Raw genomic sequence first — 25,424 nt, 5'->3', positions numbered from 1 at the left:
AAACAATCATGCAAAGCTACGCTGGAGTCCGAGAGTCAACGTGCCTCATTTGAAATGACCACAGCAGGTCCTTTTTATGGTGTCAGTGCATAAATAACAATTAAATGATGATGCTGGGGTGGTTGTATTTTTGCCAATAACAAAACCCACAAGTGCACTCACTTAATTCATGTAGCTCATCATTTTACGTAAGCCTGCTATGACTTACCCATGGAGCTAATTGCTGTGTTTAATGGAAATATTTTACCGGTTTCTCTCAGCAGTTTGATTGAGGCTTTGTAATTGTGTTAAAAATGCTGCGGTTGTCTCATTTACAATGATGGATTAGGTCTGTGAAGGCAGCTGTTTTTTATGGGTTTTTGCAAACAGTGGGGTGAGTGGGGGCTGACCTGCAGCAGAGCAGGCAGTCACGGCTTCTGACTGCGTTGTAGTTATGTGTGATGAGGAGAGTGCAAACGCTATAAGGTGTTCCCAAAACCCAGTGAGGTGCTTCCTGGTTGTGTTTGACAGACATCAAAGTCGTATGGGCTCTGTCAGTAACTCATCTGTTGATATTAATACTCCTCTACTGTTGTGCAAGAGGCACGCCGCCCTGCACCTGCCCATATCATCTTATAAACTGACTTCCATCCAGGATATTCACCGACACGATACCGCAATGTACCGCAGACGCTCACGCCCATAAATTACCAATTTGTCAAGCAGAAGTCAGGCGGTGGCGACGCAGACACACGTGGGTTGTAAACGACGGCTACAAATTGCCCGTCACATCGAATTTGAAGCCTGTTCAGCTGTAGTGGATTTGATTTGCAAAGTGAGCAGGGCAGGGCCAATCACTGTGCTATTGAGCCACCCCTTTTTAAAGCAGTGGTAATGATTGCACTCAGTGGGAATCCACTAAGTACCCCTACTGCATGCTGCGTTATTGTGCTCTTAATGTGCACATACTTGAGCATTAAATGTACTCTCCTTGCACATAAAGTAGGCTTTATTGTGAGGTTTTTATTTTATTTTATTTTTTTGAAGGCTTGAAGCCGTATGTGACAAAAGCCATGAAATGTTTGACTCAGGTGCTTTTGTTCTGATAGTTGACACCTGTTTTCTGTTTTTCTGCCAGGCTCCAGCTCCCATGGCTTTCCCCATGACCACACCGCAAGTGCCTGTGTATGGAATGGTAAGCATGCACATATTAACATATTCCCACACATGCCTGGGGGGGCACTGTCGTAGATTTATATGGAGACTAGAGCTGCAAGTCTGTATTTGTATTATTAATTAAACTGAGTGTTTTCAAATGTAGCATAACTAGCGTGGACACCCAAGTTTGAGAGCAAGGGGACCAATGTTCACAATTTGGTCAGAGAAGACAGATGGTTTGAAAGAGGAGTAAATGAGTCCATCTATGTGCGCTGTGAACGACCACCATTGAACCGAGGGGGTGGCCTATGACAGTCTGCTACCTACCATCTAGTTTTGAGATCCCTTCCCAGGTGCCTGAACCCCCACTCACACCTTGGGTTATGTGACCTCAGTGGGTCACATGATAGGATGAGGCAAGGTCTCACAGTGGTTTCACCTGAAACCTCTGCTGATAACGACCCATGCCCTCTTTCACAGCTTGGCACATGTGATGAGACACATGTTTAACCCTTTAAAACCGGTCGGAGCGAGTACGCTCCATTTTGCATAACTATTTTAAAATCCCAGTAGAACCGGAACCACGTAAGCTAGCACAATAAATTTTTTTGCATATGAAACCAGAGGAGTTGTACTTACATCTTATGCCATCAGCTTGTCCTAGGTCACAGTTTCCTTCCACATATGGCTTTGCAAAAATTGCATAAAAAGCACTTGCAGCAACAAAAACATAATATTCCAGAAACACGCTTTGCCGATCCGATCAGCTGTTCGAAACACTTCCTACGTTGGAATAGACGTCAGCGCGAACTATCGTATGTCCGCCATTACCTGCCCGAAACCGGAAGTGACGTCATTTTCGCGGAAAATGTAGTTTTTACCTTCAGGGCCTTATAAGCCTGTACTGGTGTTTTTTAAAAGTCATATTTGGCTTTATGCTTTTCTGTATAGTTCCTGGGATGCTTAGAACTCAAATTGCACTGCTGGAAATAGTTTATTTTGATGCACATGCTGTTTTCTTTGCGAATTTGCATTGTAATATTTATTTTCGTTTTTCCTGCAGTATATAAAAATTGGTGTATCTCAAAAATACAAATATGAAGACACTCAAAATAAATTTCCTTTTGTTAGAAACTATTTTGTGCAACTTTTTTGTATTGACAGTTTTGAGGGACAAGCCTCTTAAATTTCTCTAACTAGAAATATATGTTAAAAAACAAAAAAAAAAGCGATTTTCGATTTTTTGTAGTTTATTGCACTTTTTTGCAATTTATGTAGTTATTAGAGACTTAATGCATACATATTATCAAAATTTGGGCTATAACAGTTATATTGATGTATAGCAACTTGAAATGCTCCCAAAAATGGCACTACAGCATGTAAAAATATAAAGATAACTCTGGCAGACTTGGTCCTATGGTAGGTCTTAAAGGGTTCATAGTGGGTCAGCTCCCAGGAGGGTTTAAATGCCTGGGACTCACCACCTTCTGGTTTTAGACCTGAAGAAGCTTATTGGATGAGACGTGAAACATCTGCACGAAATTTAAAGAACTCCAGCCACCTTCTTTTTCAAGCTCCTCAGTTACATTTCCTTACAAAGCATGCTCTGAACAGCCAGTATGTTCAGCTGGTGAAGACTGTCCCACTACCTAGAGTGTATTGTTTGGCACACTTCACCTGTAAAACAAAAGGGATTTCACCCTCAGGTTAAACACAATGAGCTTGAAAACTGACTTTGTTGGGTGATGAAATCATTTTTAAAACGATTGCTCTGTGCTTAGCTGCCGTTGAGCGGCTAGTTGTCTTCTTTCCATTACTGCATATAACAATTTTTTTTTTTAAAAAACCTTATGTCTTTCTTTTTTTAATTTTTACTTTGCAAACATCTCTCTGCGTCTTACCTTTGTCCAGGTTCCTCCCCAGATGGGTCAGATGGGTGGGGTACCTGTGATGGCTCCTCAGCCAATGATGTACAACCAGCCTGTTCTAAGACCCACTAACCCCTTCGCACCCATGCCCGGAGCCCAGGTAACTCTCATACATTTTTAATAACAGCTTAACAGCTGATTACTTTTAGGAAATTAAATGACGGGATTGAAAATGTTGGACTCAAAGTCACCCTGACTTTATTAATTTGGCCAGGCTGGTTATGCGATTGTCTCGGTGTGTTTGTTTGGCAGTGTGTTAGCAGGATTAGTCAAAGTTTTGAATGAATTTGCATGCAAATTTTTCCAAACTTGAGGCTTGAACCAACTTAGAGAAGATACTGCTAATAACAGAGCTGCTCTTATTATGATTACAACATCAGTTTAAATTCTCACGTTCTTTGTGGGTGGCAAAACAGGAAGTTCATGCAACAACATGCTATTACCAAGATTTGTGTTTTGATCAGTGGCACTTTATCAGTTATGAGGTTTTATGAGTTGGTTGTAGATTTTGGGGTTGTTGTTTTTTTTGGGTTTTTTTAGAACCAGTTATCGGCCCCTGGTGTCCATTAAAAAGACATTAAAATGGAAATTTCAAATTCCTCGTTGGCCTCACTGTACACGACCAGGAGCTCCATCCATTTTATGCCTCTTTCCACTGGTACCTACTTGGCTTTACTTGAATCAACTGTGTTTCAGTTGTTTTCCAATACAACTGAGTACCAGCTCAATATGCGTTGGGTCGTTATAGACTTGCAGAAGCGTTGCTATGACATTTATAAGCGTCGCAATCATAACGCAACAATGGAGGACGTCGAGGTGATGGTGTTCCCGCTGCTTGGTCCATGGCTTTTTGTCAGACTCGGCACCACGATTCTGGTTTTGTGGAGCCATTTGACTCATTGCAGAGCTTCAAAAATGGCAGTTTTTGTTTTCAATCTCGCTACTGAGTGACCAATCGATGACATGCAGTCTGTTGACCTCACATTTTCAGATCGACTGGAACCTCGGCCCATCAGGTACTAAAAAGTAACAGCTACTACCACGTAATTGAAAACCCTAAAAGTCGAGTCGAGCTGAGAAGGTACGAGTAGAAAAGAGGCATATTTTCTGTGAATGGACGCCTCGTGGGCAGAACACCAGATTTAAGGTCAACATTAAAGAGGTGACTCCAGGATGCTGGATGGCTAGAAATTTGCAACACGACTGTAAAAGGGAAACCCTGAAATAGAAAGACAAGCACAGGCAGTTTGTGAAAAATGCCAAAAGGTTTGTTTTTCCCCTGATTCATTAAAGAAAATTCTCCCAACCTGTGACACAGATGTGTCTTCTTGAGTCACCCACAGAAAACCTGAGAGTGGCAGACTGGTTGAAAACAAAACCAGCAGTACAGTCATAAATAACATTTGGCACACAGAAAGTCATCTCAAAAGCAACAAATGCATAGAAGACAGGGTAAAGAATGATCACCAGGTCAACTGTGTTTTCATCTGATAGCTTTTAAGAGGGCCAGGGAAGTTCAATTATTCAGCAATTTTTAAAAATGCTGGTATTTTTCATAGCAGTTTGTTTGTATTGTTTTTTTTATCTCGTTTTATCTTGCCATTTTTCCTCGCCCTCCGTTTTTTGTGTAATTTCCCATTGAGAAATTCTTTACTGCCGTCAGAGCAGAGTGTCAGAGGGCTTCTCTGTGATCAAAACAAACAGTTTCTCCTATCATGTTCTCTCTTCTTTGTCTGTTTAGATGCAGTTTATGTAATCCAGTCAGGAGGGGAAGCAGAGTGCCAAAAGCGACAAACATACAAACAAACAAACAAACAGCATAAACAAACACAAGAGGACGATGAGATGGACGGAAGGATGATTTGCTCAAGCTGAAACGACAGACTGACACAAGATAACCGGGCTGACAAAAGCCAAGTTGGAAAGAGGAAGAGAAGATGACGAAACGGATGGACTGAGCGACGGCAGGGGTTCGATGGGGAAGATGTTATCCTGGCTGGTCGTTGTCTGAAACAACTCTTTGCACCTGTGTGTGTGTGTGTGTGTGTGTGTGTGTGTGTGTGTGTGTGTGTGTGTGTGTGTGTGTGTGTGTGTCTGTGTCTGTGTCTGTGCGTGCGTGCGTGTGAGTGTGTAGCTTCTCTCTGTTTGTCTGATTTGTGTTCCTATCGATGGAGTGATGTTTCAGGAGAGGGAATAAGGACGAGAGAGAACGACGGGGAGGAGGGAAGAGGGGATTCAGGAAATCCTACCTCTGGTTTTCAGTCAGGCTAAATGTATCTGACTGCTGTGAGAGTCTCTGCTGCAGAATTAGCTTTATTTCATACTGGTGCTATTTTGTCCTCTGTGGGTCACTGCTCGCCTGCAACGGCAACTTTGGAGCACTTACAAGAGGACAAGTGTTTGTTTTATTGTGTGTGCATGTGTGTGCGGGTGTGCTCAGCAGTTGTTTCAGACAATACCTTTGCCACGGACCTCCTCTCCATCCCCACCCTCGCTCCCTGTCTGCGTCCACAACCGTCCACTTAGCAAGAGATTTAGTGGCAAATCCTCTTCGGTGTGTTTCCTGTAATTTTCCGCTTTGTTGGGATATATTTGTATTTTTCTGTCAGTTTTTCTTCGCCAACTTCTCCTGAATGTTATCGGGGCTTGTACAGCGATTTGTTGAAGCATTTGTTAATAGTAATTGAGCGTTTGTTGTTAAGGGTTTTGAGCTAAAGTCTTTGTTACTCATACAGCATTGTTTTTCTCCACGTAATGCTACAGATACACACAGAAAGATGGGAGCTAGCAGGCACAACATGCTAGCACTGTATGAAATTATGTTTTAAGGCCTAGTCACACCAGAAAGTGACACAGCAAAACTAAGCTAATAGCAGTTAGCTAGTTAGATAGTAATTTGGTAGTTTGGGGGTTTTTTGTTATTATCCTTTGTTTTTCTAGTGGGTAGTTTATTTTTTCTGAATATTATTATAGAAATTTAGTTTAATAAATTAAATACATTGATTAAAGAGATTAATTAAAGAGATCTGTTAGACAGTAAACTAAAGGTTTACTGAAAATACAGCTGTAGTATTTTGAAGTTTTCACTCTGAGAAACGGTAAGGAAAAGAATTGTGCACGTAGCTAATAAGCTACAACAGCATGAGGTCGGTCTACGTTAAACTTATCCAGAGCTGCACCATTACAAATTTTCCTTAAGTCACTAAGCAGTGCTGTTTTCAAATGAAAACTCCCATTACTAAATACAAAAATAATAGATAATCCAGGGCATCAGGAGACTGGACGCTTGTTTCTACCACAGACAAAATGTAACAACTGCCCAAAAGAGACTAAATTCTGGGCTATCTCAAATTTTTGAATATTGAAGTTTCGAGATGCATAACTCAAAATGTTGAGTTATTAAGACAAATTTTAATCATGGTCGCTGTTTGCAACATCCTTGAATTTTGAAGGACAACTTTGAAGAAATTATATCCGTGGTTTGTTGACTTTGGAATAAAGGTGCAGCTGCTGTGATGGGCCAATGGAGAGGAGCAGTCATACACCTGAGTTAGACCCTGAAGTCAAAGATGCTGCAAAAAAACGGATCAAAGTTATTTATCGACTCTCAAACTTGTTGTTGAGCTCAATAAAGGGTAGTCCAAAATGTAGAACTTTAAGAGCATAGGAACAAAGGAGGCCGGACTTCCTTCAGTTTTTTTGAAAGGGTTAGCGCTAAGTTTAGTTATTCCATAAATGTTAGGCAGCAGTACAGGAATAAATGCTCTAACAGGTTTCAGAAGAACCACTTTTGTCCCCCAAACACATCCTGGTGGCAACAGTTTTCTATCAAAGATCACAACAGTTAAACTTGATTTTAAAAAATTAGCAGATATCTGTCCAGACATTTGCTGTGTCAAATGTTGGTGTGACGAGACCTCCAACTGTACATTGTGTTCAACTTGGTGGTCAGTTTAGGAATAGGTAAAAAAGTGTATTTTTGTTTCATCTCTCAGAGTTAATTAGCATTGTTAGCCTGTGGTTATTTGACTTTCTGCCTCAGTTGGATCTATCTGTGTGTATCTGTTTTTCCTGTCTTCTTCATCAGCTCATCAACCAGTCTTTAAGGATTTGAGCTTTGTTTCATTAGGTACAACTTCTTGGCAGATCCACAGTATGTGCCAGTGATTGATGACAGTGGCACAGAGTGAGTTAAATGTTACTGAATCAAGTTGAATTCACTTTTAATTGCACTGAATCAAAGTGAGTGGCTGTAAGTGCGACACTGAACCTGTGGCGTCCCCCTCGCTCAGTGGTTCCAAGAATCTGTGGGGATCAAATTTGACTCTTTTCAGCTCAGCCAAAGCATCCATCCCCATGAGTTTGACTGTGGGTGTATTTATGCATAACGACTTCTCGTGTGTCCACGTGTATCCTTACACATTTATGTGTACGTATTTTCTTTTCTTCATCGAGGGCTATTTCTGAGGGTCAAATTTTAAGCCAGACTTGATCCGATAAGTTTAACACAAAATGGGCTTGATTTGTTTTTATAAAGTCAAATTTTGTTGCAAAAATGCACATGCAAAAATGTTGCACTCAAGTGGCTATCCTGCCGTAGCAGAGCTGTTGTTTTTGGGGGTTTTGTTTCTTTTCCGGTATGAAAAAGTTGAGGAAGATTTGAAGTGTGTAGAAGTAGTTTAGGGTTTTACAACATAATAGGTTTGTCAAATCTACCAGCCACTTTGGCGGGAAACTCAAGGTTACTCTCCTGCCATTCTAACAATGAACTTGAAGCTTTTTTAGTACCATTCCCGATCTCAGTCCAGCATCTCCATCCCAGCCATCAGTGGTTGTCCAGTATCAAACTCATCGCCCACTCTGCTGTGAAGTCTCTACAATCTCGCTTCAGCCTGTCTGGTCCAGTTGGTCTTTCTCTAGGATGCTTCTTTAGCCTGTTTGTCACTGTTGGTATGTGTAGATATGTGTAAGTAAAAAAATAGCTATAATAACCAGTTTCTGTCTAGATTGTCCACTCATCCCTGTCGCTGTTGGATAGATGCTGCTTCTAGAAGCTTCTTGTTGCAGTCTTGTGTTAGCTTAGCCTCTCTTCATAGTATCCCCTGAAACCTGTGGAAGACCTCCCACAGCAGGTTTTCCCACCCCGTCCTCTTCTCCGCCAGTAACTGTAGCTCTATTATCTCTCTTGATGTCTCAGTCTTTTAGCAGTAGATTAAACCTCTCACCGGCTCTCAGGCTTTGTAGTTCTCAAGCTTTTCCTTAACATCTCTGCAGTGTTTGGTAGGTGAGGTCCTCATCTTTTTTCCCTCCATCTCCAATCATATTTGCCAGTCATGATGTCAGCAGCCTACAGAGTGTCTCCGGTTGGACCTCGACGGCAAATCACAAGACGCTTGAATATCCAGGTGTTTTGTTACAAGTGGACGAGCTAAAATGGTGCTTTTCTAGAACTAGTGAAGTATGTAGTCCAAGAAGTGTTGGAACTTAGATGTCAGCTGTGACTGGGAGGTTTGTCAGTCAACCAGCTGTTGTTCAGGGGCACTTAGGAAAATTATGGAAAGTAGTGAGTCCACTGATCACTGGGACAGTTGCTCGAGATATTAGCTCTCTTCCCTGTTAGTTTTATTATAGCTCTGCGGAGAGGCACCGAAATGTCTTCGCAAACCTACGCAGAGAAGGATGTCATTCGTACCCAGTGGTTGAGCACACCTCTTAAATCTCAACGACGTAGTAACTGCCACAAGTGATCTTCGAGCAGAACACAGGAAACTTAATCTGTTTGTTTTCTTTGTTTTTTTTACGCCAGTGAATTCTTCGTTTCTGTCTTGGATTTCGTCGTTTGTTCGTGCTTGCCCACTGGGTGTAAATCTGTTTTCGAGACGTGGCATATTGGCATTTTCTGTACGTCACATTTTAACAATTCGCACAACAGTCAAAGAAAAACGTGCTTATGTTTGCCTGCTTGCAGGCTGGAGAGACGTACCTCAAGCTTATCTACGGCTTCTAACAAATACGACTATGCAGAATCTTTAGGTCTTTGCTGCCGTAAGCTTTCTGGTTTCAACTTGTAGTACAAGTTCTGTTTTCCAATCTCCTTTGAGCTTTGGTTGCGCGCAGGTCTGTAGAGAACAACAGCAGGATTCGTCCAGATATCTTGGCTGCACTCTAAGCCCGCGAACAGTAGCAGCTGGACCTGGAGTTCTTAAATAGTCGATAAATTCTGTGATTGGATGTTCCTGACGCTCCCTGTGTCCTAAATATGGACTCTTTGGATCTTCTCCATCTTCAAAACTTCCCCCTCCTCTGGGCCACCTGTGTTTTTGAGTCCCGGCTTTAAAAAGAAAACTATTTTGTTAATGGATGTGTCCTTTTTTGGCACCAATATGAGACCGTTTTTATATTCTAGGACAGCTGCCTTACTGTCTCTAATCTTATGTGATAAATTGACACTTCACAAATAAAAGCTGCTTTATTTGCTTGGCACTGATCCAGGATCAGGTCATCATAGCCCTGGATGATAAAGTAATAAATCACATGGGGTCTAACTGCAGATCTGATGATTGATAACAAGTTTGTAATAGTCTCATTAGGCTTTGAAATGAAGGAGGGTAAAATGAGAGCCAGGACGTGGAGGTGAAATCAGGTTAACTGTTTGCTTTAATGTGATCTTTGCAGTCTTTGCATTTCTTTTGTTATTTTTTGTTAAACTTTCTCTGAGTGGAACCTACTGCTGCCAGTTGGGATCAGGTTATTCAGCTGGTTTTAAAATGTTCCGATGTCGAAAGATTGAGTGGGTTCAGAAAAAATGGCCGCGGTGGTTTTTCCGTTGCTGGCTCGCCACCTTTAGCGTCATTGCAACTTGCCAATAGTCTTTACGGCTTCATCACAGAAGGTGTGGCCAAGCATGCGGGGCTCTTATTCAGTGCTTCACCTTCCCTCAAATTCAGACTCTTTCTCACATTTACAGCTGAGACTTTCCCAGCTCGACCGCTGTTTTCTGCTGTTAGCCTGCTGGGATCAGTCCTGGGGAACCTCGTGGCCACGTTGCAAAGTTTCTTTCAACTTTTAAAAAAAAAAAAAAAAAAGCTGCTGTCGCCTGTCTGCATTGTTGTAGCATGAATCTAAGTGGAGGAGGATACATGGATAAACCTTGATGTCATATTAAAACGTCTGCTGAGGCGTCGAGTGAGCAGACTCTTCTCTGGCGAGCCATCTCTCTCCTTTTCTCGGGGAGTGCATGGTTGTGTTGTCGGTGTTTCTTGTCCCCCCCACCCCACCCTTGCAAAGAATTTTTTAAGAAAGCATGATATGACAGTCGCAACGGTGGTGCTGATGATAAATTCCCTCCTGTTGTTGTTGCTGCTTTAAACGGCCCCGACAGCGCGAAGGGGCGGATGGATTATCTGAGCGCAAGGGCAGGTTCACCGCTTTGTCTGGACTGACAGATGTTTGGCCGCTGTAACCACCCGGTTGAACTTGTCCCAGAGATCTCACATTAGTTGCTTGGTTTGCGGCGTCCCCTGTGGGTCGCAGCAGAGTCAACCCCCCTGCCGCCATCCCCCCAAGAAAAGGAAGACGAGCAAAAAGAGAGAGGCTGTTCGAGGGTAAATCCCCCCATTTTGTGTCGGTGAGTCGGTGTGTCGAGTCGATGATCTCTTGTGCACGTTCTGTTTTTTCTACATCTGTTTTTTGGTAAGAACCCTCGGATTGCTGCCTCACTATACTGTATATAGAGAAATGCACACCTTCACACTCACAACACAGCTTAAAGACATACTCATAATCTGCATTATTTTCATTTACTCTTTATTTTTCTGAACTTGAAAGATATTAGCGTTCTTACAGCAGTATATAGGTATGATTGCTACTCGGTGGGGGCAGGCTGAACAGACAGACGATGCAGAAATCTTTGGAGGGCTGCAGACCTGCCCCATACATCAGGATCAGCCATGAGTTTCACAATGATGCCAAATGTTTTTCGGAGCAGAGTACAGCTTTTAATCTCTGATTCCTCTTCTGTCTCCTCCCCCCCATCTCTTTCTTTGTACATGTTTTCTATTTATTTAAAGCAGAAATATATGGATTGTATCAAGCATGGAAAGGCAAACAGATGTTACAGTTGACAAAAACACAAAAAAAATCACAGGCTTTTATTTTACAGCAGTATATTTGTTTATTCTAGGGACTTGTTTTCTCTCTCTCTATTTTTTTTTTTTTTTGAAAGAAATAAAAAGTCATTTTCATTCCTAAGCGAGTGTTTTTGTGATCTTTTAACTCAAACAGTCGGAAAGTCTATAGACTCTGAAAATATTCACCATTCAAGGTCTCCGAGTGTCAAACGGCTCAGCTTCTGATTTTTAATTGCGCCACCCCGAGGGCTTGAGAATGTGTTTTCTTAATTGCGCAACTTTTTTTCTCTTTTTAAGTGAGATTTTTAAACCATCCACTAAATATTTCAGCAGTTTTTCTACCAGCAACGATCTTCTTAAATTTGATCGAGACTGGCAGATTCAACGGTCGCTTTTTGAGCGTGTTTATTTGAAGAAAATGGACTGTTTGACGTTAATCAAAGGCACCCATTAAAATCTTACATCTGCCTCCAGCTGCAGGCTCGAACCGTCAACATTCGTTACTGATGCAGGAGAGTTACTGTGCGCTCACCACAGTAACTCTGGGGCTTTAAATCAGGGGATGTGGATATAAGATCAGATCCTGTCACATTAAATGTATTATCCAAATTAACTGCAAATAATTTTTTGCCACAGATGCAGCGCAAAATATGCTACACGTCACTGATAAAAATGTACATTTTCTGTACTGTGTAAAAGTCCTGAGCCAGCCTTTAGATTTGAATGCACACTTGAGTTGTGTGCACAGAAAACATGCACAACTCGAGAGATGAAGCAGTGTTTTGTCTGCAAATGACACGACTTGGCAAATAACAAATTTGCTAAAAGCACCCTGTCATAAAAATGCATCATTTGTCCCAATTTCTTCAGTTAAATCTATAAAAATGTCAAAGATAGCACAATCTGACACACATAAAACAGTATTTCTGCACCAACAAGGTGATTTCCAAACAGCTGTTAGCTGCATGGTGTGCAGATGGCTGTGAAGAACACTTAAAAGTACCATCAGATTTTGATCGACCATAAAAATTTCCACTATCTGGAAATAATTTGATTGCCTTCATTTTTCAGCATGACAATGACCCCAAATACACTGGCAGTGCAGTAAAAACACAAAGTGGAACACTATCAGTCATGGATTGGCCTCCCCAGTGCCCGGACCTCATCATTACTGCAGCGGTTTGGGATCATCTTGAAGAGATAAGGGGGGGGAACAGACAAACTTTGTGAACATGTGGTTATTGTTCCTCCACCGGGTCAGGTTTACTCCAAAAGTGAGTAAATTACAGCAGAAATAAACATGCTCACAGTGTCTGTAGTTATGCACAGGTTAAAACGTGTAACATTCAAACTGAATTATGGCTTAAACTTATACATGATTAAACTGCATTCCTGCTGCTAACAGTCACTCAATCATGTTTGTTGCCCTTTTCATATGTTTATGTGGTCAGTATGGCCTGCTGTCTGGGTAACTTTACCAGCACCCTGTGCAGAAAACCCAGTGTTTCCCTTCAAGTATGAGATGGGTAAAAAAAACAGTAGCCTATAAACGCTGGGGGACGTCAGAGTGGGTTTATTAAGTGTCAGTAAATGAACTGTTAGTTTGAGCCACATGATCACCTTTAAAAGATGTTTATCCTCTTCTTTGTCATACACCGCTGAATCCTGCTAACCAGCCACAATGCAGTTAAACCTTCTGTTTTCAGCCTGCAGCATCCTCGCGTCACTGCGTATCTGCAATGCATTCGTTTAAACTCTTCCCTTTAGTTCACATTGCCTCCTCAGCATTCTTTTATTATGTACCCAACTCCTCTGAGAAAACATTTACCACACCGTATAAATGTCATTTACAATATTTACGACAATAAACACCTTCTTTATTCTGGTAAATCTACGTTTATGCTTAAAGTTCACTGAAAAGATGCAAACAAACTTGAGTAAAGCCTCAAAAGATCCCCACACCGTGGGAAACCTCCAGCCTCTGCTCCTCTCCAGTTCCTATAGTTATTGTTTTTTTGTTTACGTCTGATTACAGTCTATACCTCTAATCTCTTCTTGTTGCTACACGTTGGCGTGAAACGCCTCTGATTTGCTCCGCCATTGTCTGCCATGATATCAACGCTCCCACAGCGAGGGATTTAGAAACGTGTTCCCACCTCCCGACTCCCACTGAGCCCTGAATAATGAAAGTGTTTGTACACATTTGTTCCACAATCACATCGAGGGCTGCTCGCTGATGCTGCCGCTGATACACTGGGTCATATTTCAGGTTTTTTTTGTTGTTTTCTTATTCCTGATTCTTTGTAGGAAATAAATCACTTAAAAAGTCCTGTGCCTGACAAACAGCAGTGTTTTGTCTTGAGTGAATAATTTATTGTCGCCTGGAGTCGCTGGCAGTTTGTCTCAGTGTGCTCGGGATGAAAGATATTTTAGGAGCAAACTACAAAAGGCCGGCATATAAATAAATGCCTTTCAGCACCGTGTTAGCCTGAGCTGAATTAACGGTCCTCTCAGGGAGATGTGAGTCGGAGAGCAGGCTGTGCTGCCACACGGATGCAGTTAGGTCCACAAGTATCAGGACAGTTTGTTGTAGTCGGGATGTGATTGAAGTGCAGACTTTAATAATAATTCAAGTCATTGTACAAACAAACTCATTTTAAACACAAGGATTGTTTTTAACAGTTGCATGAAAATCTTTTGCAATCAATCACAGCCCGAACTCGGGAACATCAACAGATGCTGCATTTCCTCCACTGAGATGATCTAACAGACCTTTAACTGCTGATTGGTTGTGGGTCTCTCTGCCTATGGTTAGTAACTAAAAAGCTGCTCTGTTGGTTTGAGAGCAGGTGACTGATTTGGAGTAGTTTTCTTTCTTTATGTTGAGAAACTCATGAGTTGCTTGAGTGAGGTGTGCAGAGACTTCATCCCTGCTGCTTCTGTCAGCAGTCACATCGTCACTAAGTACTCAAGACCTGCTTTTACTGGCTCGCATATGTGCCAATGCCATAACAACACCTCCACCATGTTTGACAGGTGATGTGGCGCTTCATCTGTCTGGACTTCCTGTTCCTGAGTGTAACCAGTGGTTTGCACTTTGTTGTAAATCCTCTGCACTTCCATTCATGATGGCATCTCTTGATAGCTTTAGCATATTTAAAAAAAAAAAAAAAAAAGCAACCCAATTTCAAAATGTTGTACGAATGAAAGACCACTATAAGTTCGCCTAAATCGCTGTGCTTTGTGGTCTTGTAGTCTTGTGGAGGTACACATACACAAAAGAAGTGGCATGGTGCTGGGACACACTGGGATTAAGTATTCCCTTCCTATTGCTTCGTGTCACATGAGTTTAGAGGTCCCTGAACTAGGCGGGCTCCAAAGTGTTGTGGACAATCTTCCCTGAAGACCAGTTATTCACGGTCACTGAGTGTCACATGTGGAACACAATCACCTTAAAAGCGTTGAGGAAGTTTCAGCACAGGGTGGAATTAAAATGTCTCTCAGCGTCTCGAGCACTGGTTTGCCGTCTCTGCTGTGGATCCAGCGCACAGAGTGACAGGAAATCCAGGAGTTGTCAGTCCTATTGTGGCTGCTGCCGGGCCGCGGCAGGCCTGTTTGTGACAGCCGACACTCACCGGGAGGAATGTCAGCCCCCACCCCCAGATAAGTTTTGACAGCTGTAAATTGAGAGAGGGGCGTGGGGGTAGGAGGGAGGTGAGCTGCTATTTTTATCTTTCATTCAGCCAGGCCTGAACCAGAGAGAGACGGAGACCCCCCTCTCTATCTCTCACTTCTCCAGAAGGCGACGACTCCTTCTGGATCTCTTCTTTCTGCCTGGCTGGAGAAACTTCTAGAGACCCGACCGAGGCATTAAGACCTGGAGACACGGCCGGTGTGAAGGAACATATCTAAACGCAAGCGAACGAGTGCAGACTGTACAGTGAAGAAGAAGACGTCACAGTCCACGAGGCCAACATGGCTCTACTGTGCTACAACAAAGGCTGTGGGCAGACGTTTGACCCCGACAAGAACAAGGATGGTAAGATCCTCCTGCATGTGTCTGCTCCTTTACTTTAAACCTGTTACAGCGACTCTGAGTCATCCTGTTATCAAAGACCTGGAGCTGAAGTGGAAGAAAACTGGGTGTGAGATGACACTTGTAGGTTGTCTGAAGAAACACAATTTCCTTCATGATGATGATGACGTCTAAATTTTCAGCCACCTTTAAAAGGAGCTCTGCACTTTTATTTTGAAAGGGAGCACTCATGAATAGTTTTACTTTAATGTAGTGTTTTGGGACTCGATTCAAATTCAGATTGTGTGCACTAAACATGAACAGTGTGTGAACCTGTGATCGTGACAGATTGACTGATCACGCGCTGGTTTGCGTGACATCAAGTAGAAGTTGTGTCCGTGTGAGAGAGACGGTCTAGTCTGAGACAGCGTGGCTGAGAGAGACGGCCATCTTCCTTCCTTATAAGGGACACACGGCACCTCCACACTGCAGTGACCCTGTGAGCAGCTGGGATCTCAGTGAGCGTCTATATGCAGACTCATGTTGTCTTTATCTCCACTCTAAAAGATTCCTGCCTCTTCCACCCGGGAGGCCCTGTCTTCCACGATGCACTGAAGGTAAACTCTCCTCTTAGAGTCTGACTCGAGTGGGAGAATAAAACTCAACGCTAATCACGTGTTTGTTTGTTTGTTTGTTTGTGTCTCCAGGGCTGGTCCTGCTGCAGGAAAAGGACGACCGACTTCTCTGAGTTTCTCTCCATCAAGGTAACACGAGCTCAGGGTCCACGCTCCAGAAGTGTTTATCATGGTGAAATTACTAAAAAAAGAGAGAATAAATTAGGAGAAAACATGGAGATCTTTTGATGAATGTTTAATCAGGTGGAAGCAAAAGCAGTGGAGTGAAACCTAATGAGAGTTAGTGTCGGGCATTTCCAACATTTATTTTAAACCAACTAAAACCCCAGTGTTGTAATGAAGTATGATACTTTTTCAACCATTAAAACGCGCTTAATCATGCAGGACGGAGAGGTTAGCTCTGAATGATGAGTGAGGGCTTAATTAGCAGGAAATCTATGTTTGTTTTATGTTGAAAATTTGCTGCCCAGTTATCAGGATGTTTCATCTTCAGCCCAGGACATGCAGATGGCATTTAAAGATGAAAAGCGTACACAAAGCCACTGAAAAAGGTAAATACATAAAATAAATACACAAATAATTCTTCCAGACAGAGCGAAGACTGAACTTTCATTTGCTGGTAATAGTTGCATGTACACAATATATTTAATTGATCTTTAACGTATGGAAGCTCGTGTCTGCCCCTGAAAGTTTTGCGCTCCGCAAGTTACAATTTTAGGTTATCATCTCAAAATATCTACTTATCTCAAAATGTCAAGTTAGTTTGGTTAATTACCTGAATCTTTTACATTTTTGTGACAGAAACAATCAATGAAAAGAAAAACATGGATACAAAAAATATTGTGTACATTCTTTCAGCCCAGTAAGGGCAAAAAAGTACATTTTGAAAATCTACTGGATTATTTTAAAAGGTAACAAGATTATGAGTCTAAAATGACGATTAATGTGTTAAGTTAGTTAAGTTGGGGAGTTTCTGCCAGTGAAAAAGACGTTAGCAGAAGTTAAAAATTCCGGTTATTATCATGAAATTATGAAGTGGGAATCCTGAAATTTCATCTTACTAACCTGAAATCAAGATTATGGTGAGGGCTTGGTTTGAGATTTCATAACTAAAAAGCTGGAAAATAACTATTAAATAAAAGAGTCTGACCAATAGAGATAATACAGCTTTAAAGGTCCATCTTCAATATACAGTCTATCCTATCACATAAAATGCATGTTTGATGTTTTTCTGTCAAGATGAGCGAGGTTGGAGTCACTGGTGTGAGCTTAAATGACTTGTATTTAACAAAGCAACAAACTAATAAGAACTGAAAAACTGAAGCTGTCACAGGAGCGTGAAAGCGTAAAGTAGGATACGATGAAAAAAAGTACTCGAGTAAAATACAGAATGTACTCTGTGCTGAAACTGAGCATTGTGTTAGAGTGTTAGAGATATTTTTGCAGAAAGTACTTTATCAGGTATGTGGGATCTGGAATCTCATCCAGAGCTTCGTTACCTGAGCATGACTGAAGTGACCCGTGTGATTTTGAACGCAGGGCTGTACCCGCGGGCGCCACAGCAACGTGAAACCCCAGGAGCCTCTGAGGCCCGAGGTGTCGTCGGATAAGGGCGAGATTAAACACGCCGAAGGCCGAGAGATAATCTATCAGGGCCCCAAATCTGCAGAGATGCTGCAGAAGGAGAGACCCAGGTGTGTGTTTGAGATCTGCAGTCAGCTCTCATTTATATCAGCATCCATCTTTTTCTGATGTGCGTGTGATCGCTGGAGTTTGTCATGTTGTGTGTTTGTCTCTGTTTGCTTTATCTGTGCAGTGAAGTCATGGGGGGGGAGGTCACGGGGGTCACCGTGAGGTTACGGCTGGAATAAATTATTCACTGCGTAACTCTTGTGTGTCAGTCTGCTCATGCTTGTGTATGTGTGTGTTCATTTCTCTGCACGTGCACAGTTCAGACGAGCCCATGACCAAACTTCCCCAGAAGGTGTCGGCGTCGCTGGCTCAGGCGCTGGAGAAGCTGGACATCGGCAAGAGAGGAGAGAACGAGAAGAAGGGTACACAAACGCTCACCGTTTAAAAGAATCACAACAAACGTTTACTCCGGGGGTGTCGAACTCCAGGCCTCACAGGCAGCCTGCAGGTTTTAGATGTGTCCTTGATCCAACACAATTGATTTAGGCTACATTACCTCCTCAACATGTCTTGAAGTTCTCCAGAGGCCTGGAATCTGAAGGTTAGACTGTCCCATTTCATAGCCTCGAACTTCCGGCCCTCTAATGTGTAATGTGTGTAATGTGTATGTGTTAGTGCCCATAGGGAAATTACTCCTCTGCAGAGGGAGCAGTGTGTAGGGATGGTACCTTGCTCAGGGTAGCCGTTCAGTGGATTTGAACCACCGACCTTCCAATCATGCGGCAACAACTCTACCTACTGAGCTAGCGCTGCGTGGGCCGGTCTTTGAAGGGCCCAGCCCAGGTAGACCCTTGAGGCCTGGAGTTCCCCACCTCTGGTTTACAGTGTTGTTTCTTTAGGGGTGGTACAGAGAAATGAAACTTTTTGAACTCTGATAGAGCAGCTTTGCATGATTCACAGTTCAAAATAATCCCTGTGCTTCCTGCTTTGAGCCAACCTCCTTCTGGTTGGCTCTCCTTCACAAACAGAAGGGTTGAACGGGGAGGTGGGCGGGGCTTCTGAAGCTATGTTAGTACTTAAATGTTTCATACACACTCACTGGTCACTTTATTAGGTACACCTCGTTATCACTGGGTTGCCTTCACAGTTTCTTTAACTCTTCCTGGAACAGATTCGACGAGCTGCTGGAAACTTTTCTCAGAGACTTTGGTCCATTTTAACTTGACAGCAGCACATAGGTGGCGTGGTCTTCTGCTTCGAGGTTCAGCGTGTTGTGCGTTCAGAGATGCTCTTCTGCATATTTTGCTTGTGACGAGTGGTTATTTGAGTCGACTGATCTTTCTGCTCAGGTGTCAACAAGACATTTTCTCCCTGTGAATTGTTTTTCCCTGGATTTTCTCTTTCACATCATTCTCTCTAAACTCTAGAGATGTTAGTGTGGGAAAAACCTCAAAGTCACTTAAAAAAACTTTCTTCAAAACAATCAGTTCTGCATTGAGACTTTTCTGAAATCGGGTGCATAAATCTTTAAACGAGGCAAAGTAAGCGAGGCGCCACACTCAAATCGATATCAGTGAAAGACGAGTCGACATGTATTGGAAACAGTTTGAAATATTGATGCTACACTAGCAGGTGTTTCTCATTTAGGGGAAAGTAAACTTTTTTAGATTCAATTAAAGTCAGAATGAGCCGGTAAGGCGGGTTTATCGTGGATTCAGGAGTGCACGTGTCTCACTCTTACTCCAGTATGTGCTGCACACTTCCAGTTTTAGCGAGACGTTTCTGAAAAAGAGGGAAAAGGGAAAAAAATGTCTGCACACTGAGAATAATTTGACCTCAGTGCAGCACAAATCAATACGTCAAAACTACGTGCACTCTCACTGCTCTGTTAGAATTACTCCACGGGAATAAAACTTGGACTTGTTAGTGTCTTATCTCTGTTTTTGTTTTTTCCAACAGAGAGTCAGGCTGTTATTTGCGGGACCCGCTGCAAAAACGCAGGATGCAAAACAGTGAGTGTCTTTTTGTCATTTGTGTGATTTAATGCCTGAATCAGAGCTTAAAGCTGAGACTTAACAACTTTTAAATGACTCACACTAAAGTAGTCATCATAATACACACACGTGGCAGTTTTCTTAACCATTTATTACACAACATAGTGGAGCGGGGTTGCAGCTTTGTAATAACTTGACCCGGCCCCCTCAGATGCACCCAGGCAGTAACGCAGCCTCACTGCTGCGCTTTCGTTTGAGTTCAGTCCATCAAGCCTCTGCTTCAGCCTCTGTAAAGTTTATTAAGGGCGCCATCTAGTGCACAATGCAGGCAACAACACATATCAGCTGGTACTAACTGTAGCAGCTCTTTGTTTCCTCAAATGTAGAGAAAATACACAAACGTAAAGCCTCCAAACAGTTGACTGACTTTTCATATTTACTAGAACTCTATGAAAAATGCTGCTTCCTTATAACTACAGTATGCTACAGGTATAGGCAGCGCTGTTTGCCCAGTGATTGCTTTTTAGTTTTTAATGGACTAGTGAATGCAAGGCTTCTACCTACTTTAATGTTTTCTTTTCCTTTTGCAGTAAAAAAAATTAAGGATATATGGGATTACTACTGTACTCCTGAGCACAAAACTATAAATACTCTGCTTGGAAATAAATTGTGCGTCAAGACGATGATAAAAGTGCAATAAGACGGAGTCGGTCTCTAATCAGTTATCAGTTATCAAGTTGGCAATTACATGCAACCTGTTTGTGATAATCAGGCAATTAACTGTGATAAATGAGTGAAAATGGCTAATTTGTTGCCATTTGCATACACAGAAATTCATACTTGAATCCAGAGTGTGGACAGAAGCTCACAGATCTGAAACACAAATTTGTAAATAGCTGCAGCAGGATGGAGATTTAACTGCCAGATGACATCGGTGCTTGACAGTCTTGACCGTAAACTGGAATATAACCAGTTGGCAGCCAGCTGAATCCAGTCACCTACTGCAGAAAGACCACTCAGACTGATGGCAACATGCTGGTGATCTGTCTGCATTTATAAATTGGATGGTAGTTATTCGTAAACCTTAACCAGTCTCTCTGAGCGTGATTGCAAGTGTTTGGAGTTACCTTCCACCACTTAACTCGTGATCAAAAGTGTTTACCCAGGGAGAGTGCAACATCACTATCGGCCACCAAAGATGGAGGCAGTGAGAAACTGAGAATTGAGCGGTGACACGCTTCTGTGTTTTCACATCATTTTGACCTTTAACCCTTTTAAATACAGTAAAACATCACAATTCACAAAGCACACCAAGCTTTCACGTTCACATTTTTAGTTTACCTTAAAAAAATGTGATTTTTTTAGTCTTTAATTTTACTTTCAAATTATTTTTGGATTTTAAACCCATTCAGTTTGATCACATGATCACACGTGAACTGTGCACACTTATCTCTATGTAGATTCTCAGTCAGTAGTCTAAGGACCTTGGAAAGAAAGCAACTGGACAGGAAACACCTTATATAAAAGCACCTTCGACATAGAAGGCAATGATATAGAAATGATCATGAACTTTAACCTGCTAGGATCAATGAAAAGTATGAGCCACGTCAAGGCAATGATGAAATCATCGGATAATATCTTAGAAATCGAAGGACATGAAAAGAAGGCTTATGTACAGTTTGATCTCCTTCATGGTCACCTATAGTTGAACTATAAGAAAACAGCACAGTCACTAAATCATCAGTAATTTTGAGATGTGGTGAGAAGACGGATTTTATAAATACCAACAGACCAGTCTTGAATGAAATCGAGCCAACAACGTCACTGAAAGGACAGAAATCGAAGCTACTACTCGCCTACTTTGATTGTCATAAGGCAGATAAAGATTTCCTTGTGTACTCATTTTTATTTAGTCATCGTTTTGTTGTTTGTATCACTATACTGTTTTCCTCCAAAACCAAAAGGTTGTTGATGAAATGAACTCTGATGGGAAGAACTTCAGAAACAAAGGACTGAGGATAGAATCGATGTTTATTTATGAAGCTACTATGATTCACGAACGAACTAATGACCTTTAATTGCTTTATAAGGACCTTGAGTATGATTTAACAAACAGTGCTGACATAAAAGGGAGCTATCCTTTCACTTCACCCTTCAAGGTCTTTGCCTTTACAATTAAAAATGGCTGAACACCACTTATTGGACAGAAAATATGACATCGCCCTGTTAAAAATGGAAGAAAACCTTAAGATTACACATAATCTTTTACTTCTAAATCTTTAATATTATCAAATGTCACCACAACTGATCGGATGGTCTCTGCATTGTGTGCTATGTTTCTGTGTTTAGGTCTACCAAGGACCACAGACCGACATGGAGGTCTGCACCCACCATCCTGGAGCTCCCGTCTTTCACGAGGGGTAAGAACAAAAACTCCCTGCCACTTGTTTACCGGAGATTTATTTTTTTTTTTTAACAAAAACAAGTCTAATCCACTGTAACAAAACCGTAATTACATTCTTTATTTGCATAGCTCGTATCAAAAACAACAATTAGCTGACTTCTACAAAAGAGGGACGCAAACAAAACAAAACTGAAGGCCGTGCACGCAAAGCAAGAAACATAAAAGCGTCGAGATAAGAGAGTTAATTAAAGATTGGTAATTAAAGCAAATCTGCAACATTACAAACAGACTTTAAGAGTAAATAAACTACAAGCGCTGCTTATAAATCACATTAAGTGTAACACTGGGCTTCCTACTGCTGGGCAGCTTCCTAACAAAACCTGAATTAGGCTCATTTCATGGGGATCACGTAGGGTTGTTGTTGTTTCCAGGATGACACGGCTTGTTTCTTACAAACTGTGACCATTTCTTTGTATTTTCTTTTTTTGTTGTTGTTTAGGTACAAGTACTGGAGTTGCTGCTGCATCAAGACAACAGACTTCAACGCCTTCCTGGACCAGAAGGGCTGCACCATGGGGAAACACCGCTGGGTCCCAAAGCAGGTACACGCACCACCTGGAGAATGTACCAGAGAAACTGCTGGTGGGACACCAGGGATCGGATCAAAGTTTGCAGGGAAAAAGGAAAACAGATCTCAAGGGCTGACAACAACATCAAAAAAAGCTTTAAAGTGACCTATTTTTGCGTGCACGGTTCACTTGTTCGTCCTTTTGATCACTATAAAACAAAGACTTGAGTGGGAAGATTTATGTATGAGGGCAGACAAAAAACAAGTCAAACTTCAAGTCAAACAAATCATGTTTACCACAAATTCAAATGTCCTTGAAGAGCGCTAAAGCAATCCAAACACTCAAACCAGGACAGGAATAAAAAGGTTTCTCTCTTTCATTGGGATGTTTTGATTTAGATTTGATAACTATGATTATCAGCCTTCGAGTCGCTCCTCGGTGTCGCAGCAGTCTGGCTGTGCAGCTCACCGGTGTGTGTGTGTGGGTTCACGTGTGTGTTTGCAGGACAAGAAGAAGGTGGCGTGTCGCTATGACTGGCATCAGACTGGCAACAGCGTTGTCGTGACCATTTACGCCAAGAACGCAAACCCAGAGTTTTCCAGCATAGAGGCCAACCGGACGGTGGTGAGTTTAATGAAACAGACAACGTGCAGCGTATGTGGTTGGATCTAGTATGACTTTGCAATGAGACAATCTCATTAATAAGCAGCTAATAATTTGTGGTTTAATTAACTGTTAACAAATCAGCATTCAGCACAGTAACAGGTGTTAATGAGATTTAGCTCAACTTCCTGTTGAGGTCCAAAATGAGTCATTTATGACAATCCTGTAACCCTTTCTGAGATTGTAATGATTTTTAAGAGGGTCTAAGATGCACATGTAGCTAATTTATCAATGTGTATGTTGTGTATTAGAGAGTGACTGCATTTATGTAACAGGTTTTACTAAATTACTTTTGTACATCAGCGCTTTAACGTCCGTAGGTCACAGAGATGCGTCATAGAAAAGTCGCACTCATTAACAGACTGACTCACATTCACTGCAAACTGTCACCAATCGGTCTGCGAGTGAACGCAGCCACCCTCAGCATCACCATGACAACTTGATTGCTGCAACTTCTTGAAGTCCTTCATTGTTAGCAAAAGAAATTTGATTGGTCCTTGCATGCTGCACAGTGGCTGTTCATTGGTGCTAATTCTTTAGAGTGAAGTGAACTCTGCTGAATGAAATAGACTTGACATTATAGAGAAGCCTGCAGGATAGCGGCCCTCGACTGTGTGACCTCCACGTTTCTGGTGACTGTATGAGCTCAATCGCCAGTTTCAGGTCATACTGAGCATACATGAAGTTAACTTTGCTAATAATACATAAAAAAACAAAAATATTAGCAACACCGTAGCAACCAGAGAGCATCGAAAGTCAATGAAACTCAGCGACATGTGGCGACATAGGGTGAAATAACCATTACCGATAAACTTCTCTCAGGCGACCAAAGTGACCACGAAGGGGTTCTCGGGAGAGTAGTGTAAATGTGCATTGACCGACTGTGAGCAAAAAAGCGATGTCCAATAACTGAACTGTTAGATGTGGACAGGGTTGTACTCTACCTTTGATTACGGAAGTCGAAACTATAGAAAAGGACAGACAAGCCAAGCGTCTTCAAGCTTTTTACTAATTTTACTAAGAAGTGCTGTTTTAATTTTATACCCAGTACTAATAATCATGGTCTAACTCAAGATTTTTTTTCATTAACAGATTTGTATATTTACCCATTTATGCAATAAGACCTACACCGTTTCTCTGTCTTCTGTCCTCTCTTTAGCTCTCGTGTCAAATCCAGTTTGAGAACAATAAGATCTTCAAGAAAGAGTTCCACCTCTGGGGGGTAAGTATCTGCTGTCTGCTGGGAATCGCCTTTCCCACTTACACTTGGAACATTTGAGCTCATGTTCAAAGATCAGTGAATGAACTGAGGTTTGAGGATGGTGGGCACACAAAGCGCCCGACTCTTGTTTGGCAGGTTTTGCTGGCTGTGGTTGGAAAAAAAGTATTTAGGAGAGAAAGAGGTAGATAAAGACTTTATGTCCGACTAACTACGCTAGATGGACCTTTCCTCAGCAGTGGAGTGCTGTGAGCATCTAAACATAATCTGAAGTTTAGAAATAAGTAATTCAGTTGCAACTAGATTTTCTTAAAAATATAATCGTGATCATAATCATTAGCATATCCCGTGGTTAGTTAGTTATCAGTTCACACGTTTCTGACGAACACATTTAAACTAGATTGCGCTTGAATGTTGTCCATCCAAAGTTTGAATTTCTCTTACCTGCAGGTGATCAACGTAAAGCACAGCTCGGTCAATATGGTCCCATCTAAACTGGAGATAAACCTCCGCAAGGCCGACCAAGTGGCTTGGGGCAAACTGGAGGACCCGAACTACAAACCTGAGCCCGAGCCCGCAGACGACCCGTTCATCGAATCCAACGAGTCGTACCAGCCCGACTGGGACATCGATGATGACGACATCAGTGACTCGGACGAGGAGTGGGGCTATGACACGCCCAAGAATAAAAAGGCAGAGAAGGATGAAAATCAAAAGAAGAACGAGGAGGAGGAGAGGCGGAAGTTAAAGAGGAAGGAGGTGGAGGAGGAGATGAAGAGGGCGTTGGAGGAGCGGATGAAGGCGGAGGAGGAGAGGAAGAAGCTAGAAGAGCAGAGGAGGCAGGAGGAAGAGGAAGGATATGAAGACATGCCAGAGCTAGAGTGAAAAACTTCAGATTTCTTTGTGGTTTAGAAATAGAAAATCAAAAGAGATTTTTATAACATAGGACATATTTATTTCTGAAATAATAATTACTCACTACAAACCCCAATGAGACGTGTTTAAATGAACACGATATGGAGAACGTGATGTAATGACAAAACTGTACCTTCGATAGAAGAAATAAAGTTTTCTATGTCAGTTTCTACTTCTACATTTG

The 25,424-nt window shown here is 41.9% G+C and overlaps 2 protein-coding genes across 5 annotated transcripts in view; both read left to right on the top strand.

Moving 5' to 3' along the window:
* si:ch211-200p22.4 (phosphatidylinositol-binding clathrin assembly protein) overlaps window positions 1-11,315 on the top strand; it is a 109,338-nt gene extending 98,023 nt beyond the window's left edge. For all 4 annotated transcript variants that reach the window (XM_087835533.1, XM_087835547.1, XM_087835538.1 and 1 more), the window contains 3 exons: window positions 1,118-1,174; window positions 3,049-3,165; window positions 4,807-11,315. In XM_087835533.1, coding sequence (XP_087691659.1) covers window positions 1,118-1,174; window positions 3,049-3,165; window positions 4,807-4,821 — 189 coding nt within the window. In that variant the 3' untranslated portion in view covers window positions 4,822-11,315. The remainder of the gene's footprint in view (window positions 1-1,117; window positions 1,175-3,048; window positions 3,166-4,806) is intronic.
* Window positions 11,316-14,926: 3,611 nt separating this feature from the next.
* Window positions 14,927-25,393, top strand: LOC102782102 (cysteine and histidine-rich domain-containing protein 1). Its single transcript, XM_087839260.1, has 11 exons — window positions 14,927-15,233; window positions 15,777-15,826; window positions 15,917-15,973; window positions 17,384-17,538; window positions 17,795-17,898; window positions 19,436-19,488; window positions 21,820-21,890; window positions 22,374-22,476; window positions 22,948-23,067; window positions 24,266-24,328; window positions 24,776-25,393. Exons 1-11 carry the CDS (start codon window positions 15,170-15,172, stop codon window positions 25,208-25,210), a joined length of 1,275 nt encoding a protein of 424 aa, XP_087695386.1. The 5' UTR covers window positions 14,927-15,169; the 3' UTR covers window positions 25,211-25,393.
* Window positions 25,394-25,424: the final 31 nt, after the last annotated feature.

This window comes from Neolamprologus brichardi, chromosome 3 (assembly GCF_056152115.1).
Source record: "Neolamprologus brichardi isolate AB-2024 chromosome 3, ASM5615211v1, whole genome shotgun sequence".
NCBI lineage: Eukaryota > Metazoa > Chordata > Actinopteri > Cichliformes > Cichlidae > Neolamprologus > Neolamprologus brichardi.
The sequence above is the reverse complement of the archived record's forward strand: the minus strand, read 5'-3'. Positions and strand labels throughout refer to the sequence as shown.

Coding starts and splice junctions, on each gene's coding strand:
- LOC102782102 (XM_087839260.1), top strand. CDS start 15,170: ATGGCTCTACTGTGCTACAACAAAGGCTGTGGGCAGACGTTTGACCCC. Junction 15,234..15,776: donor CCCCGACAAGAACAAGGATG/GTAAGATCCTCC, acceptor CCACTCTAAAAG/ATTCCTGCCTCTTCCACCCG. Junction 21,891..22,373: donor GCTCCCGTCTTTCACGAGGG/GTAAGAACAAAA, acceptor GTTGTTGTTTAG/GTACAAGTACTGGAGTTGCT.